The 18,286-nt window shown below is 42.1% G+C and overlaps 1 protein-coding gene across 5 annotated transcripts in view; it reads right to left on the reverse strand.

Annotated features, from left to right (window-relative positions):
- MEIS1 (Meis homeobox 1) overlaps window positions 1-18,286 on the reverse strand; it is a 154,390-nt gene that overhangs the window by 5,899 nt on the left and 130,205 nt on the right. For all 5 annotated transcript variants that reach the window (XM_077926524.1, XM_028722043.2, XM_077926523.1 and 2 more), the window contains one exon: window positions 265-323. In XM_077926524.1, coding sequence (XP_077782650.1) covers window positions 265-323 — 59 coding nt within the window. The remainder of the gene's footprint in view (window positions 1-264; window positions 324-18,286) is intronic.

Below are 18,286 nucleotides of genomic sequence, written 5' to 3' on the forward strand. Positions count from 1 at the left end.
AATAACTCACATGTAGTATTAATGGCCAGTGGCCTACAGTTGAAAGCGTGCAATTTAAATTTACCTTTATAAAGCAACATTTGTCCCCCCCCAAATGTTCAATTGTGTTAAAATGACTAACGTTGTAGCAAACCAAGGTTGGCTTTGTTTTGATTCCCAGCCATTCCCAGTGTGAATTCTAGCTTAAATGCTTGGTGGTGAACGTCCTGGTAAATGGCTTGTTATGTCCGTGTGACATGACTACAGTTACTACTAAGGACTTGCCTGCTCGGTTGGACTGGTCTATCATGGGCTGAACTATTCTTCTTCTAGCATTAATAAACCTGAAACAAGAAAGGAGAGTGAACTGTTATCTGAGAGTGAATTGTTATTTAAAAAGAGCATAATTGTTCTTTGCGCAAAACTTGCTAGATGGCAACGTTTTCCTTCAGGGTTATTCTATGTGTAGATCCAAACGCTGCAAAACCTGTAACCTCTGATGACCTTAGAAAATAAAAGCTTTGGGTTGTGAGTTGATTTACGTCGGCCTGCTTTTGCCACAGTTGGACACTTCCATTTCATCTTTTAGCAATTAGCGGTGTTTTCAGGAAACAATACAAGCACTACTCTTTTCAAATCAGATAAGGCTAGTAAAAAAAAAAGGTAGGGAAAGAGATGTATACCCATAGAAGCATTAATTCACCTTGCCTCCCACACCCAACCCAATTAGAGATGTTTCTCTAGCAGGTTCTCCCCCCCCCCCTTTGCAGTTTTTATCAAAACCTTTCCAGCCTCTTGCAAACATAATTCTATTTTAATGCCTACTATTAAGATAATGAACTGTGATGGCAGCTCACCATCAAATGAGAACATGTCTGGAGTTTTATCACCACCAGCTCACACTACTAGGGACCTGGGAGCAATGCATTCCTTGCAGATTCTGTGGCACAATTTCTCTCTCTTTGTGCTCTTTATGCAAAGTCTGAGGTCAAGGTGAGGTCACAGATATACAGCAATGGACCTCATAATTCTGCTTCCTTCTGCTAGGCTCGAACATTTACAGCAAACATCTTGTTAATTTGTAATTACTGTATCATTGATGAACCAAGAGGTTGTGGCGGATGACCTGGTTCAGATTAAAAGTAGGGAGTTAAAAAAAACCAAAACATACCACTTGAACTTGCATCCTGAGCATTTTGCCTAAACCATTAGTTCTGAAATTGTTATGGAAAATATAATACTTGATTCAAATGCAGAGTGATAATAGTTTATAAGGGCTACACATAGGTTTGTAATATAAGAAATAAAGCTTAAATCAAAGCTTAAATCAATAATCCATGAGGGAGATCAATAACATCAGAATCTAATGCTGAATTAGCTGGTTTCCCCTGCCCCCCTGATGAACACCACTCAATGCTTCTGTCCTTTAGCAAGCATGAAAAGTGTGCTAGAGAGCAGAAACAGTGGTGCACTGGCCTTCATTTCAATAGTCAAATCTGATAGTCTACCCTTCTGCGAAAAGGAATAAGCCTAGCATTTCAAACAGGACATCGAAATTTCATTCACACATAAATCTGTTGTTGTTTTTTGTTGCTGGCCATTCCACATCTAATTTAAGGGCCAATGATGATGGCCCTTGTTTTGGCCTTTTAATTTCTCTTTGCTACAGCAATGGACTTCATAATTCTGCTTCCTTCTGCTAGGCTCGAACATTTACAGCAAACATCTTGTTAATTTGGTTGGGTTCCTTAAGCAGAGTCCCTTGCAAATGTCTGTGAAGAATGTTATTATTAAGCTACCAGTTCCTTCAACCTACAACACCAGTGGCTGGTGCCTACTGAGACTGGTAGGGCAGAAGACAGAGAGGCCAGCAGTTGGTAGAGCCAACTAATTCATGTTTTCTCCCCATCCTTCTTCACTTCCAGTTCAACAATGGAAACACTCAGGAGGAGGAGCCAGTGCTGCTAAAACCTGGACTGGATGAGTGTAAGAAGACAGGCAGGTGGTGACTAGCTGAGGGCAGAATGAGGGTGGTGGGGGAGTGCACTATGCATCCCTATGGACCAGCCTCTTCTGTATCCAAATATTTCCTGAAAATGAAGTGTAACTCTATATATCAAATAAAATTTCTGAAGCAATTTGCCTTATTAGGCTTTGCAAACGTAGTAAGTGTTATTGAAAACCCTCACCTCAATGTTGAACATTACCAATGCTGTGAAGGGTCAAGGTTCATATTGTACCAACCCAGTAAATGCTCTGAACTTATCGCTAATATAGACACTTGATACTTTAGCAATCTTAAAGGGGGTGATGCTTCTTAGGTAAAGTGTGTCATGGTATAAAAGCATACCTTTTTAAACTGCTTAGTTCATATGGTGATTTATAATGAGAAATGAGAATTACTACAAGTATGTAGAAAGAACACGCACATATATGTTTCAGATATCTGTGCTGCACCACTGTGTGTGAATTTATTTGCACTGATCTTTATCCTAACACAAATTCTGAAAGTGAAAACAATGATCTTAAAATCATTTTATAATGACAATATAAAGGTAAAGGTAAAGGTACCCCTGCCCGTACTCTAGGGTTGTGCGCCCATCTCACTCAAGAGGCCGGGGGCCAGCGCTGTCCGGAGACACTTCCGGGTCACGTGGCCAGCGTGACATCGCTGCTCTGGCGAGCCAGAGCCGCACACGGAAACACCGTTTACCTTCCCGCTAGTGAGCGGTCCCTATTTATCTACTTGCACCCGGAGGTGCTTTCGAACTGCTAGGTTGGCAGGCGCTGGGACTGAGCAACGGGAGCGCACCCCGCCGCGGGGATTCGAACCGCCGACCTTTCGATCGGCAAGCCCTAGGCGCTGAGGCTTTTACCCACAGCGCCACCCGCGTCCCTCAATGACAATATACTGAGCATGAAAATCAGACCTATGAGCAAAGGTTATAGTAATTCTCCTTTCCTTTCTCATTATAAAGCACCATGTGAAATAAGCAATTAAAATTTTCTACCTTTCCCCCTATTCGTTATCTTACACCATGACCAATTAGAAAATTGTTTGCACTTCAGAAAGTCACTTTCATACAAACCCTCAAAGGAAAACTACAAAGAAGAAAAAATGTTTTACTAGAAGCCCACGGTGGTCTTTAATTTTTGCAGGTAAGTTACATTTATCCTTGTGAGGCATTTGGCCTGATCCAGTTAGAGCAATCCATGTGCAGGAAAAGCTTTCTATGTCCTGAGCCACAGAAGACAACTAAAGAAAAGTTCATATGCACGGACAATTAGCTTGCATGTGTACGACTCCTTTTGTGTTTGAAGGAGCACCATTTTCAGAGAGAAAAGCATAACGGAAGCATGCCATTCTGTACGGACATTCCTCCCCTGACTGGTGCTCCTAAACTCCTGTGCCAGCACCAGTCGCCCATTAGGTTAGGCTGAGTGAAAGGGAAAAAAGGGGCTGGTCATTCAAGGTGCCAGCTTTCCATGCAAAAGATCAACGTTCAACGTCTTCATTCTAACCTCCCTTGTCAACACTGACCAATTGTTGGGCGGGTCTACTTCTTTGTTCCTAAAGCTATGTGACAGCAGCAAGACATACAGAATTTTATTTTGTGCTTGCAGATCCCTGGATTGAGCCAACTCATTTTCCAACGTCAATTTTAGCCTTCACAGAATGAGGCGAGTAAACTGCTGCTAACTGCTGACCCCTGACCTAGGCACAAACACCACCACAGCTCATCTTAGTTCAGCCCTGTGTGCATGTTCAGATGCAGTTTATTTCTTTCATAAAACTTAATATACCACATCATAGTAAAAACAACAAGCAGCAATAACCCTCAAAGTGGGGGTGTGATTGTGTCCTCTGGCTCCAGAAACCTGCCAACCTTGCTGTCTGACAGCACCAACCTCTTGTTCATCAGGCTCAGGCATGCAGCGAGTGCTTACAAGATGGCGCACACTGACCACTAGAACATCAGAAGGCAATTCTGGCAAGAAGACTGAACAGGAACTGCAGATCCCCTACGTAAGAAGCAGGCCCATCCTCATCCCACTACCAGAAGAAACTGAGTCCCTGCAAACGGTAACATAGTGATGGTGATTGGCTGTACGCTTACACTGAGTCTGGCTACTTGGGCAAGGGCAGTCTCTTCCTTCATGGCTGAGTTTTCCTTATCAGGGCAGCTGTACGCTGCAAGTGTAAGCCATCCCTTTCAAGCAGTGGCAGTTGGGTAGTTTGAATTTAGGGTGGGCCAGAGTCCCAGTGGTTGTGACGGGGGTCAGGTGGCAGGCTGCCTGCTGCACTGCTAATAGGCTGAAGGAGAGAGAGCGCTGAGAATGCTTTGTCACACAACTTTTCTTTAACGAAAATCAAAATCATATTCTCAGTGCAGTGGACAGGTTTGGGGTAGTCATCCAAAACTGCAGAACATTTATCCAGTAGCTGGGACAACTCTTACTGAGGAATAGGTAAAAGGTAAAGGTACCCCTGCCCGTACGGGCCAGTCTTGCCAGACTCTGGGGTTGTGCGCCCATCTCACTCTATAGGCCGGGGGCCAGCGCTGTCCGGAGACACTTCCGGGTCACGTGGCCAGCGTGACATCGCTGCTCTGGCGAGCCAGAGCCGCACACGGAAACGCCGTTTACCTTCCCGCTAGAAAGCGGTCCCTATTTATCTACTTGCACCCGGGGGTGCTTTCGAACTACTAGGTTGGCAGGCGCTGGGACCGAGCAACAGGAGCGCACCCTGCCGCGGGGATTCGAACCGCCGACCTTCCGATTGGCAAGCCCTAGGCGCTGAGGCTTTTACCCACAGCGCCACCCGCGTCCCTGAGGAATATCATCTAATAAAACCTAGAATGCTCTATTAAGAAAAACTAAAATATTTAAAATGTGTGTTTTACTGAAGATTTTTTTTTATTGTGCATTAAAGCCACCAATAGGACTGCCCCCCCCAAAAAACTTGCATCTCAATAAACTCTTGTCTAGTATTTCCTCTAAATCATCCTATAGAAGATCTAACAGCAACAAAACACAGTCACATCCATGTGCCTCATGTTTCTTTAAATATGTTTCACACAAACACTTCATAGTTATCTTTTCCTTAAGTATTCTCATATGGATTTCATGTTTAGTAGCTATTCTGAAAAGCAGCCATGTGTTTGGGTGCCTTTAGGGTGATTTCAGAGGAAAGAACATTTTCCTTCTGGGCAAAGTAATAAAATGACATTCTTGCTCCTCCCCCTAGAAGTCAACTTGAGGTCAGCTCCCAATCCTTGTATCTGTTTAAATAAACTGGTCCAGCTGTTTGTTTCCAAAATACCCTTTAACCTTCTGTTCCATCCTCCCTGTCTTTGTAACAGAATACTTTGCATCATAGTAAATTCCATGCCACTATACATAAAAAGTAAATAAATACGGTACCTTCATAAAAGGGTTTCTTCTATTTACAGTTCAAAATATCCCATTACATTAAAAATGGAATCTTTTGCTCTGAGAAAACTCAATCTAGTTTCAGCATATTTATAATTCATTTTTATTTAAAAAAATCATTGATACTTTGAACTCCCCCCCCCTTAATGACAAAACATATATAATATTCCTTCCAAGTCTTCAAAAATCAGTTAAAACAGAGAACCTAACAGTAATTTTCTACCCTATCTCAAGGGCTTGACATGGGTCTCAATGTTTCCAAATCTTATTTCCTCTTCAGAAACCCAATGAGGTCAAAAGTCATTTAATGAATTTCATTGCTAAATTCACATTTTAACTTAAGTGTCCCAAGCCCAGACACAACTCTCTATCCACCACCTGCCAATGGAAAAAGGCCTGTTGCCTTTAACTGCTTATTTCAGTTTCAACACAAAGCCTCTTACAGTTCAAACGACTCCAGTTTTAAAAATGCAAGTACAGATTTTCCTACACGGAAAGCACTTTTGTGTAAGAAATGTGTGAAAATCTCATGTAGACTCAGGTTATGTGTTACAATCGCAAGCACGTATCTGTCAAGGTGCATTTACCTCTACACACATGCTTTGTCTGTTGACAAAGCTGCTGCCATGTAGAATTTTTCCCTCCAGCCCAAAGACCTCAAACGCTATAATTAGCATCAGCTGTTAAACAGCAAGATAGATGTATCATAATATTGGGAAAGTTATATTTTCTGGCAATCTGCCAAGCAGAGCCAGTTGCATCTATGTCTTCCTTTGGCATGTGTTGGGATCCAAAGATAAATGACAAGGAACGAATAAAATAAGAACCTTCCCTGCATCATAGCAATCGTTGGCTTTTCGCTATTCTCTCAATGGAAGAAGGATCAACGTTTTCAAGCAAAACCCATCCTCCCAGGAACAACAATTTTTTGCATCAACGTCATTACAGATTTTGTTCTGGTGTCTTTTCCCCCCTCCCCCACCCCCTCCCCCGCAATGCCACCAAGTCTAACTCCTTCCTTCCAAGGGTCCCTCCATTGTGAGAGTACGCATCTCTGGTCACATGGATAAGATTCAGATCAAGACTCAGTGATGCAGCAACCTGCCTTTGAACTTTGACCTTCAGCTCCGCTGCCTCCACTGTGATGTACAAGTTTTGTTTCCTCTAAATGAAAGGCAGCATAACTAGCAACGACAAAGGAGAGCCCCACCATTCTCTCCGTCTGAAAATATTTTAAATGTTACGAGCTCAAAAGCGAATGTTTTCACAGGGTCACAAAGCCACTCTAAGAGACACAATTTGGTAGTCTCGTAGTGACACTTTTCACATAGAGCTCCCCTCTTTCTATCTTGCTGTAGCAGTCCTTCCCTCCCTTCATTTTTTTCCCCTTCCCCTCATTCTGTAGCCATTTGCATTGCTGGCTGAAGTGAAAAATCACCTCTCTTGTCTCCTTTGGAACACAGTCATTTCACACTTCTGTCAACTGAATAAAACAAGGCCTTCCCTTGCTATCAGTGTCTGCTAAAGTCACTTTTGCTCAACAATCTTGACTTATTTCTCCTAAAACGTATACTTGTTCAAATAAGGCTTTGTAAAAAAAATTAAAAAATAGCACTCTCAGATTTTAAAGAAATGTTTAAGGTTATATTCTTTAATCCTTTCCAATACATCTTCACAACCAACCCAGTATTTTGAACCTCAAGCAATGTGTTGGAAATTTCACACCAAAGACTGAAGTGGGGGGTGGGGGTGGCCAGGGGTTTGCATATTATCAGTGGTACTACTAGGAGTAAGTGGCAAAACATGTTTCCTCCCCTCACAGTCAGTTGGAAACCATTTGTAGCACATGCAGCTGCAAGTTTAAGGAGAATCAGGTGCAAAGAATCAAAACCCGTTTATCATTACATGTTCAGGTTTTTTTAAAGCAGCGTAGCAATTGATATGGAAGAAGAAATAGCAAGAACCCCGTGTAAACAAATAAGATAGTATCCTAAATGGGCCATGCAATTATTTTTATATTTATACTTTCTAAAAGCATTGCTTCTCTTGTGCTTCTAGCCTCTTTTCCCACATACACAACGTTAAAAAACTTTTGAGATGGGCATATCTAGCAATACAGTCCTTCCACTTACTAGTTTTGGTATATTAACTGGTACAGTAGAAAACAATTAGAGGAATATACTCTGATTTTAGGTGTACTGTTAACTTTATCTTAGAAAGTTACTTTTGTAAGACATTTTGGCACCCAAGACAAACCAAACAAAACAAGGACACACACCCCTTCTCCACCAGGGAAGAAGTGGTGAGTGAATATCTGCACCGGGAGCAAGTGGAGAGGTAGAGGGAGAAAGATCAACATTGCAATCTGCTGCCTTTGTGGACCCTGCAACCTGAGGCGGTCACCTCACCAGGCCACATGGGTGAAGCAGCCCTGTTTGTAACTGTTTCCTTTTTAATTTTGCAGAGCCATGGAGCCCATCATAATCATTATAAAATATTGCTAGTTCGTGTCTTCCCAATTGTAGTCTTCAGTACTTTAAAATGGGAACCAAATCTTAAAGGATCTCTAAAAGCAACCAGTAGAAGTTCTTTTTTAACTTCAGTTCAGCTGCCAAGCCGATTATAATCTTCAATTCTATGCTTTCCAGTCATCCCTTATTTGTAAAAGTAAGTTCTTAATCTAATGAAAAGAAAGTTGATTCAATGTAAACTTAAACCGTATGAAGTAATGCTTGGCAATTTTTCTTGGTTTCTACCGCTTGCAAATAAAGACAGTTCAGGACTATAAATGTGGTACATCATTTAACAACAAAAGGGAGGAAGGAAGGGAAGACACTCCCCTCTCTGCTTACCACCCAATTTGGAAACAAAATATTGGAGTGTACTAAAACCACAGTAAGTCCATTAAATCAGACTTATGAGTGCATCTAGAAGACTTATCTGGAAGCACTGGAGTATTTGTCAAATTACTATACACGGGTGGTTGTTAAACGTTGTGTAAGACATTTAAGAACAAACTACAAATAAAGCTGTATGCAAAACTCGTGATGAAAACCCACTAATTAATTTGACAATTTGATGTAAGGTACTAATGAAAGCAATGTGCTGCTCTGCAATTTAGTTTTAAAAATAGCTCCTGACTTCAAGTGTTACTATGTGACCCTGCAATTGTATTCATGCTGTGGATTCAGAAGAAGTTTCTTTAAAGCTGGAGAACATTGTTTATATTCTCTCACAGGCACAGCCAGATAATGTACCGAGCATATCAAGTGTAGAGATGGAAGGGATGAATATGAGATCAGGTATGTACACCCAATATGTATGCCTGGAGAATCCTGGCTTTTACGAGTCAGGCATGTAAGAGACATCTTTTGTCAGTGCCCTTCTTGATCTCCTTTTGAACACTTCAGAAAACTTTTCTATCCCATAATTCACTTTCCCCTCTAAATTCACCCAAATGCATCGCTCTGGCACTCTGGAGAATTGTGAAGGAGGGTCAAGGACAACATTATTTGCACCAGACTGTGGGGAAAATATAGCCGCTTATGTAGCTGCATTTGTCATTGTTGGATTTACTTCCACTGCACACACAAACACAGGCTGAGACTCTTTCCCCACCAACGCAGTCCTCATAAAAAGAAGATCAATAATAGATAACAATAATAAATAGCAGTAAGTGACCTCCCAAAATCCTTTTCCTGTAAAGCTAAACAATATTCCCTGGTTAGCCTTCAAAAATTTTGTAGTAGCGAAAGAAGCATGCACACACACACACATTCCTCAACATGGTGAAACAATAGCAGGAATAAAATAGGGAAACTGGCATATATGGACATCTCTGAATGAAGATATGCCAACAGGTGATCCATGTTGCCTGGTACACACAGTTGCCAAAACAAACCCTTCTGCATTATTGTAAATGCTGCTCTAAGGTTAATTGCTTAAGGTTAGACTTGCAACAGCCTAAAGATCCACGCATAACAAAAAAAAAAATGTTAACAGCTAAAAATTGGATCAGCAGAGCAATGTTAACAGATTTTTCACACTTCAGCACTACATGAACAGCACAGCTAACAATGAGCTTTGGTTTCTGGCACAAAAGTAATTCTCATTTCTTTCTTATGATGTCCTGTTCTGCAGTAGAGAGGAGGCCATTCCCTTTAAAAAGTTGTTTGCAATTCTTTCTTTCCAGTCCTTTTCACTAATACCACTTAACTACTATCTGGTCTGAGGTGATGGACTCAGCTGTCTTTATCTGAGCTTGAGACAATCACAAACACTCCTGCAAACTGGTGCCAAGATTGTCATGGCGTTTTGACAACAGTGTACATCTTCTAGCAATTGTTTAGTTTATTAATTGTTTTTATCAATTTCTCACTTCTTCAAGCAGCTGACAACAACAAAATCCATAAAACAGAGAAAAGCAACAATTAATAAAAGGGATATTGTATCAAAATAACTCATGTTATGCTTGCAAAGCTGTTGCTAGGTACCCAAAGAAACAAGGGGAGGATGTGGCCTCAAGGTTTGGATTAATATCAGGGAGGAGTAAAAGCCTGAATCAGAAGCTCATGTTATACACCCTTCGACTTTTTATTTGGAACATTATGACACTGATCCAAATAATTTGTAAAGCATCAGATGCAGTTAAATTTAACTTTGTGTAAATAGTTTTAAGTGCATTTTTTAACATTAATGTTATTTAATGTGTACAGGCATGGGTCAGGGGGGAGAGAGATAATGAGATAATGTCCTTACACTACATTGAAATACAATTGTAAAGTTCTCATTTGTATTCTATGAACTTTTCAGGTTTGATCTGAAAGCTGAACACTGTACAGAATGTTCTCTGCGTATGCAAAACAAATACCACTTATATTTGTTCTAGAACCATGGTTCCCAATGTGGGGCAATTCAATTTTTAAGGGGGGCAATTTGAGAATGAGTTACACCAAGTTAACGCCCTTTTAGGGTTCCTCCACATGAATAGGAGTTCACTTTTTGAATAATAAGAATTATATATCATGGGGGGTGGGCATCAGGATTTTAGAGATGCTTAGGTGGGGCATGGCCAAAAAAGGGTTGGGAAGCACTGTTCTTGAATATTCAAACCACTTCACATTTATTCTCTTGCTGTGGTGCTTATAGCGACCCTGCAAGGTAGGTTGGTATTATTAATCCTAGATTGCAGATACAGAGCTAAGGCTGAGATTAAGGCAAAGTAGCAAGTTGATGGAAGAAGATATGGTTCATAGCTATGAGTCTTAGCTACTAAAAGGTAAAGGTACCCCTGCCCGTACGGGCCAGTCGTGTCCGACTCTAGGGTTGTGCGCTCATCTCACTTAAGAGGCCGGGAGCCAGCACTGTCCGAAGACACTTCCGGGTCACGTGGCCAGCGTGACGAAGCTGCTCTGGCAAGCCGGCACCAGCGCAGCACACGGAAACGCCGTTTACCTTCCCGCTAGAAAGCGGTACCTATTTATCTACTTGCACTTAGGGGTACTTTCGAACTGCTAGGTGGGCAGGAGCTGGAACCAAAAGACGGGAGCTCACCCCGCCGCGGGGATTTGAACCGCCGACCATATGATCGGCAGGTCCTAGGCACTGAGGTTTTACCCACAGCGCCACCCACTTAGCTACTAGGCTACACCAATTCTTTGGTGTATTGTTTGTGCACATGTAGGTTCTATGAGAAATTCTAATTTCTTGTTCTCAACAACAGGATTCCATCCATGTGTCCTGCTGCTTTGATATGAACCCAAGGAGGAAAGGGGGAAATGTAGGGCAGGTAGCGACACACCTGAGGTGAAATGCACATACAGCACATGCAAATGAGTGTGCCAATGTGTCTGCAGTGGGAAAGGAAACTCTTCACTACTGCAAGTGCATCTGCAAAAGGACATCCAGCAGAGTTCCTCCAGTTGTAAACAGCCTGGTGAGTTTAGGTTCTCCTTGCCTGAAGGCTAAATTATATTTTACGTCAGGCATAGGCAACGTCGGCCCTCCAGATGTTTTGGGACTACAACTCCCATCCCCTGTGACCACTGGCCCTGTTAGCTAGGGGTGATGGGAGTTGTAGTCCCAAAACATCTGGAGGGCCGAGTTTGCCTATGCCTGTTTTACTGTGAGAAGACTGCAACCTACCTTGTATACAAAATCATTTCTTTTTTTGGATCAACTCAGTATGGTGAATGATAGTAAGTATAAGGCAGAGTATTGATTTACTGAATGCCCAGCCTTTCCTGCTTATTTGGATACATTTGGATTAGTACTGCCCACAGATGTCTGTTTGGAGGGATGCATGTGACTGGATACAAGTTGGATTCATGCCTGTTATTGCTCATGCAAATATGACTGATGAAGGGAGATGTCAAACTTCTATTGCAGAGAGGTAGGGTCAGCCCAAGACATTTTGACACCTGATGTCAAGATAGTGCTCCCCCTGCAAGGGAGGAGTGGGTGAGTGAAGATCTACACTGGGAAAAAGGGAGGGGGAATCTAATCAACATATTCCCCTCAAAGGGCAGCCTCCACCATTTTATCCCTAGGGGTCGGAGAAGACCAGCAGTACCTCCTATTCACCAAGAGACCACTGAGGAGGAGTCAGATCTGGCTTCCAAGGATTGTGCCGCAGTCATTGCTGCTACCTGGGCAGCCGCAGTGGCTGAAGCATTCATTAGACACCAGATCTGCTGGCTCTGTGGATCCTGCCGCTTGAGGCAGTCACTTCACCTTGCCTCATAGGTGGGCCGGCCCTGCAGAGAGGGTAGGATGCAAGACAGGCTTACATCCATGTCATATAGCTTCAGCCTAAAAAAACCCAAACGTAACAGCATGCATTTGGTATATACCACATCTCCAAGATACTATTCTGGGGCATGGTATTGAATTGGTATTGAATTAATAAAGTATATATTTCCCAGCTCTCTGCTTTTGACCTGGGTGTAGTACTTAATGCTGGAGTACAAGCTTGGTACACAGACTACCCCATAGAGATGAGACATGGCCAAGTTTATCTAACACTGAAAATACCTGCTGAATATGACTAGTCTGGAGAGGCCATTATGCCTGAAGCCTTGCAACTTTATGTCATGATCTGTCCTCCTTGAGCCAATCTGTAAGTATTACAGAGGTCACCACCTGTACCATATGTTACCATAATGAGTGGAGCAGGATTAAAGAGGTTTACAAATCCCTCTAAAGCCTAAGCGAGGAAGATGTAGGGTTTTTTGAGGGAACCATAGCTACAATAATGGTCATAAACTCGCTCACACAGCAACAAAACCAGAGGCAAAAATACAAAGCTGGACAACATGTATCACCAAAATTATCTTTTAAAAAATTGCAACTGTAATATTAAAGTAAATCATAAGATATAAGCAAGTAGTACCAATTCCTGCACACCAGAATGCCATTATTTGATTTTGTTTTCATATCACTTCCTTTCAGGGTGGTGAAATAACTATTTTAGGTAGTTATGTTCACGTTGATTTGGCTATTTGCCATCTTGCATGGTCTTTCAGTGGCCCTGAATTTAACAGTACAGTATTAACAAATCCAAGCTTAGTAGATCCTTTTATACAGACAAAATAAATGACAATCAAACTAGCAACAGAACTGCCATTTAGCTACAAATCTTGAAACAAATGAAAATCACTTTAAAGGTATTTCCTAAAGGTAAAGGTAAAGGTACCCCTGCCCGTACGGGCCAGTCTTGACAGACTCTAGGGTTGTGCGCCCATCTCACTCTAGAGGCAGGGAGCCAGCGCTGTCCGCAGACACTTCCGGGTCACGTGGCCAGCGTGACATCGCTGCTCTGGCGAGTCAGAGCCACACACGGAAACACCGTTTACCTTCCCGCTAGTAAGCGGTCCCTATTTATCTACTTGCACCCGGGGGTGCTTTCGAACTGCTAGGTTGGCAGGTGCTGGGACCAAACAACGGGAGCGCACCCCGCCGCGGGGATTCGAACCGCCGACCTTTCGATCGGCAAGCCCTAGGTGCTGAGGCTTTTACCCACAGCGCCACCCGCGTCCCTAAGGTATTTCCTAGTACTACATAAATACTTCAGACATTGTGTCAGTCCATGCTTTGTGTTAACCCAGAGAATGCAAACCATAGCTTGGGCTTCTAAACATTAATCAGGCAAACAATTGTGTCAGGTTCCTTCATGCTTTCATTGTCCAACCTCTTAGTTTCGTAAGTTCACTACTCATTGTACAGCAGCCTTTGGAGGCAAAGAAATGGTTGTAAAAATGGCTTGTTGATTAAGATACCGCAGCAAACCATAGATGACACATACGGGCATCTCCCACTTACGTGGGGATTACATTCTTGGGTACGGCGTATACTGTATACATGCAATCATTATAGTGGGGAACACCATCTACAAAGCCTGTAAACTTCCTCTAAACTTCTGGAAACCCATGAAAAACCTTTTAAGAGCCAGCAGCACTTACCAGCCTAGTACTTCAAACTGTGGTTTCAGATTATGAGTGGTCTGCTGATTGCAAATCATGGTCTGCCAACTCTGACCTCACCCCTCACCACAGGTTACACTGCTTTAACCACAGTTTGGTCTTAGCCTTGAATTAAACATGTAAACCTGAGAAGGAGTGTGGTGAAAGGGAGTTCTTTATCTCTACCCAATACATTGTATGGATGTTGGGTGTTAGAAGAGGGGTTGCACCTCTGGTGAGGGACACATCATGCTCCTTCTGGGGTAGTATGTCCACTTTTTATCCCTACCCTGTACTCAGCTCTCTCTCTCTCTGTGGCTCCCAGAAGCTGTCAGAATGCGACAGTGGCCACACCCCAGGAAATGGCTGGCTGGCTAAACTAGGAGAGGATAGCCAATGGGTCTTAAACCCCCTGTGAGTTAGGGACTTCCCTTGCATGTGAAGACAAGCTCTGGCAGATTGAACAGACGAGACTAATAGTGGATCCAACAGCCAAGAAGGCGGTTTCTGCATGTGCTGTAGAGAGGCAGATGGGGCTAGTCAACCTAGGAAAGTAGTCTGTCTAGGAGAAGGAAAACTCTGATACTAAATCTCTACTGCCTTGCATGCTATCTTTGGGAGTAGAAAAGTAGTAAACCCTCAAGCTATTTCCGGCGCTCTTCCGGGTCGAAGGAGCGCTCGTGCGCATGTGCACATGCTATTTCTGGCGCTCTTCTGACCCAGAAGTCGGTCCCTGCTGTGAGAAAAAAAATGGCGCTGCGGGGAAAAAGCACAGAATTCCCACGCCGATCCACAGAACGGCCATGGGCCGGTTCCAGGAAGCTCATGGGCCAGAAACAGCCCATGGGCCTTAGGTTGCCGACCTCTGAACTAAACCATAGTTTTACTTAGTATATTGTCTGAGCCCAGGCTCATAGTTTATCTCCTCCAAATCTTTGCTCTAGCTTGTGGTTTGACTGGACTGAGACAAACCATGAGCCTGGGTTTGGGTGATATGCTAAGTCAAACCATGGTTTAGCTCACAGCAACAGGACCAGAGAAGCAGCAAATTAGCTATGATCCCCTCTCCCAGAACCCCTACATCTTCACTGAGTCATGGTTTAACCAGGCTACATTGTTGCAACAATTACAATTGATATTAAAGGATCATATTGTTACAAGCTTCCATCATAATTTTTAAAGTATACATTATTTACACTGGATCATGTTGAGGACCCTCAAAAGTGCTTCCTTCCTACATGCCTGTAGCTCTGTTTTGTTTCTATGAAGACAAAATTGTTTTATCCAGCAAGGAGGCAACATCTGCCCATTTTTAATATTTCAGGCTGACTTTTTAACCACTCAAAATGCAGTTTCTTTTATGTAGGCTCAGCCTGAAGCAAGTTTATGATGTAAGTGAGAGAGAGGGTCTCTGAGGGAACAGTTCTCTGTTCACTGGCATTTCAATTCTCAATGGCTAATCACTACACAGCAGTCTCAATAACTGTTGGCACAAAATAGGTGGAGATCAGGTCTCTCTAAGCACAAATATGCCAGGAAGACTTGTTCCAGATACCAGCTTCTCTGCAATATTATACTCTGCCATCCTTTTAAGACTGATTTTTGTTATTGCTTAAATTAGAAGGATTCTATCCTTGATTTTTTGCAAATGTGGTAGAGGGATGGCACTACAATAATGAATATTTTTATACATTCTGGATTTAGACAAAAGAAATGAAAGGAATAATTCTGTTCTGTACTCCTAACAGACCAGAATAAAGACACTGTAAAAACATCCGGGGGGGGGGGGGAGAGACAAAGAATTAGAGTATGTTTGAAAAGAGAGTTTTAATATTATCTCTATGAAACTTGAAAGCAGATCAGCTATGGAATATTATTCACATTCCTACCACTGTCTGGTCCCTTTACCTTTACCACTGTTACTATCATGAAAAGAGATAAAATGCTGAAGGAAAAATTAAGTCTAGGTTCCAGATTTTAATGTGTAAACTTTTACGTAATGTATATCACAGCTGGCATATATGTGTATATTCTGCAGATGTGATTACTGATAGGAGGAAAGTAATGTCTCCTTCCTTATAAATGTGTTTCTGTAAGAACAGATTTGTACATCTAACTGTTTTTGGTTTATACGTTAAAATAATTAGCTACCTATTGCTAATACAAAACGGAAAAACCTCAACAGTAACTATGTCATGAATCCTCAAACCCTTTATTATTTACAACTTTAAAATGCAGTTTATAGGGCTGTGGCACCTCTGCCCCTGCCATCTTTAAAAAATGCAAATTACTTATAAAGTACCTATTTCATTATAAATACGTATCTTGATCTAAGCTGTTCCTCAATAGTGTGTGTGTGTGTGTGTGTGTGTGTGTGTGTATTCCTGCAATTGCTATGACCATTATGGTCAAAACACCAACAATAAATGAAGCATGACCCCCATTTTTATAAAGTACATCAGTAACAGAATTAAAGAATTCAGAAAGGATCCAGTAGCTAAATGTTGGCCTAACACAGGTATTCATTCTATAGACAGGGGCAAAGCACAGGAGCCGAAATCATAAACCCACTGGCGGAGGAAGAGGAGTGCGGGGGGAGCGCACCGCCCCTGGCAGCGTGATCCAGTGGGGTGCCATCGCGGCTGCCCCTCACCCGTGCTGGATGCCACGCCCCCGCAGGCGGCATGCCATGCCCCAGGATGCACGCCGCACCCCTGTGGGCGACGCCCCCCGCCCCCGTGACATGCACTAGCCCCGCCCCTCCTACTCTCTGCCCCCCCCCCCGGTGCTGGAGCATGAAGCTCCACCACTGCTTAAACCTTACTGTTGTCTTATGCCCAAGAATAAAGGTGCACATTGATGTTCAACTCACAGTTCAATCCTATGCCTATCCAGAATTAAATCCCACTATGTTCAGTGGGATTTAATCCCAGGTAAATTTCATGGGACTGCAGACTCAAAGAGCCTTCAAGTACTATCCTCATCTGCAGTTTATATTTTCCTAGCAACACTACAGAGCTTTGCATTCCCCCTGGCACTACCCCCTGATTTAAAAAAAAAAGAGAGGAGTCAAAGTGAATTATTTCTTAGAACTAACTGCTTAAAGCTACTTCTTTGCTTAGAAATACAGCAAATCACAGAAATTAACTACAGTTTTGGCTTCTGTCAACCTGTTAGATTTTAAAACAATCATTTGGGAATTAAGGTTACAATTTTATAATAATAATAATAATAATTATTATTATTATTATTATTATTATTATTATTATTATTATTATTATTATTTATACCCCACCCATCTGGCTGGGTTTTCCCAGCCACTCTGGGCGGCTTCCAACAGAATATTAAACAGAATAAAACTTCAAAAATTAAAAACTTCCCTAAACAGGGCTGCCTTCAGATGTCTTCTAAAAGTCAGAAAGTTGTTTATTTCCTTGACATCTGGTGGGAGGGCACCACCACTGAGAAGGCCCTCTGCCTGGTTTTAGAACACTGGGGGATAGACAGAGTTTTCATTTGCCATACAATGAGCATTAGATGTACGAGAAATGTTAACACACACACACACACACACACACACACACACACATATAGAAGAGCTTCATATATTATCCTCTGTGCTGAGGCCATAAAAGTGTTAGTTTTCAGTCTGTAGATCTAGTTTTTATATATATCTTCATATTTTACATCATACTTTGCCAGAGAGTGTCTGTCAAATCAACTGCTTCACTACTAAGCTAAGCTATATTTTTTGTTCTAGATCAGAAACCAAAATAATAACAATTTACTGCTCTAAATTGCTTAGTTTGTATAGGGTCATATGCGTAGCCTATAAACAGACATATTCAATATGCAGTTGCAGTTAAAAGTCTTATTTAAAAGTCTTATTAATTTACTGTCTTCTCAATTTTAATCTTGGGTTTAACCTATGTCTACCAGGGGTCTCCATCCTTTTTTGGTCCAAGGGCACATTTGGAAATCTGAGAAACTGTTGTGGGCTGTCAATTTTGTGGGCCACAAAATAGCTGTCAATAAATCTTCCTTCAGCCAAAGACCTGCTTGAATAGGAACCTTTCCACCTAGTTCCTAAAGGTGTATAATAAAGACCAGGTAAGGCTTCCTGTGGAGAGCATTCCACAAATGGGGACCCACTGCAGAAAAGGACTGTTCTTGTATATGTAGAATATAGAATGGAATGATAGTTTCTAAACACTTATTATCCACATGACTAAATGGACTAGTGGGTGTTCACTTTTCCTTACAGTGCAACAGCATGCATGTTTTTTTCCTACTAAGGAACAATAGCTATGGGGGGAAATAGTTAAGCACAAAACAGCTTTCACAACTTATATCGCGATACATATTGGCTTTCAGACTAACACTTCATCCTTCAAACTGTTTGCCCAGCTTGCCGT

Source organism: Podarcis muralis, chromosome 3 (genome assembly GCF_964188315.1).
Source record: "Podarcis muralis chromosome 3, rPodMur119.hap1.1, whole genome shotgun sequence".
Lineage (NCBI taxonomy): Eukaryota > Metazoa > Chordata > Lepidosauria > Squamata > Lacertidae > Podarcis > Podarcis muralis.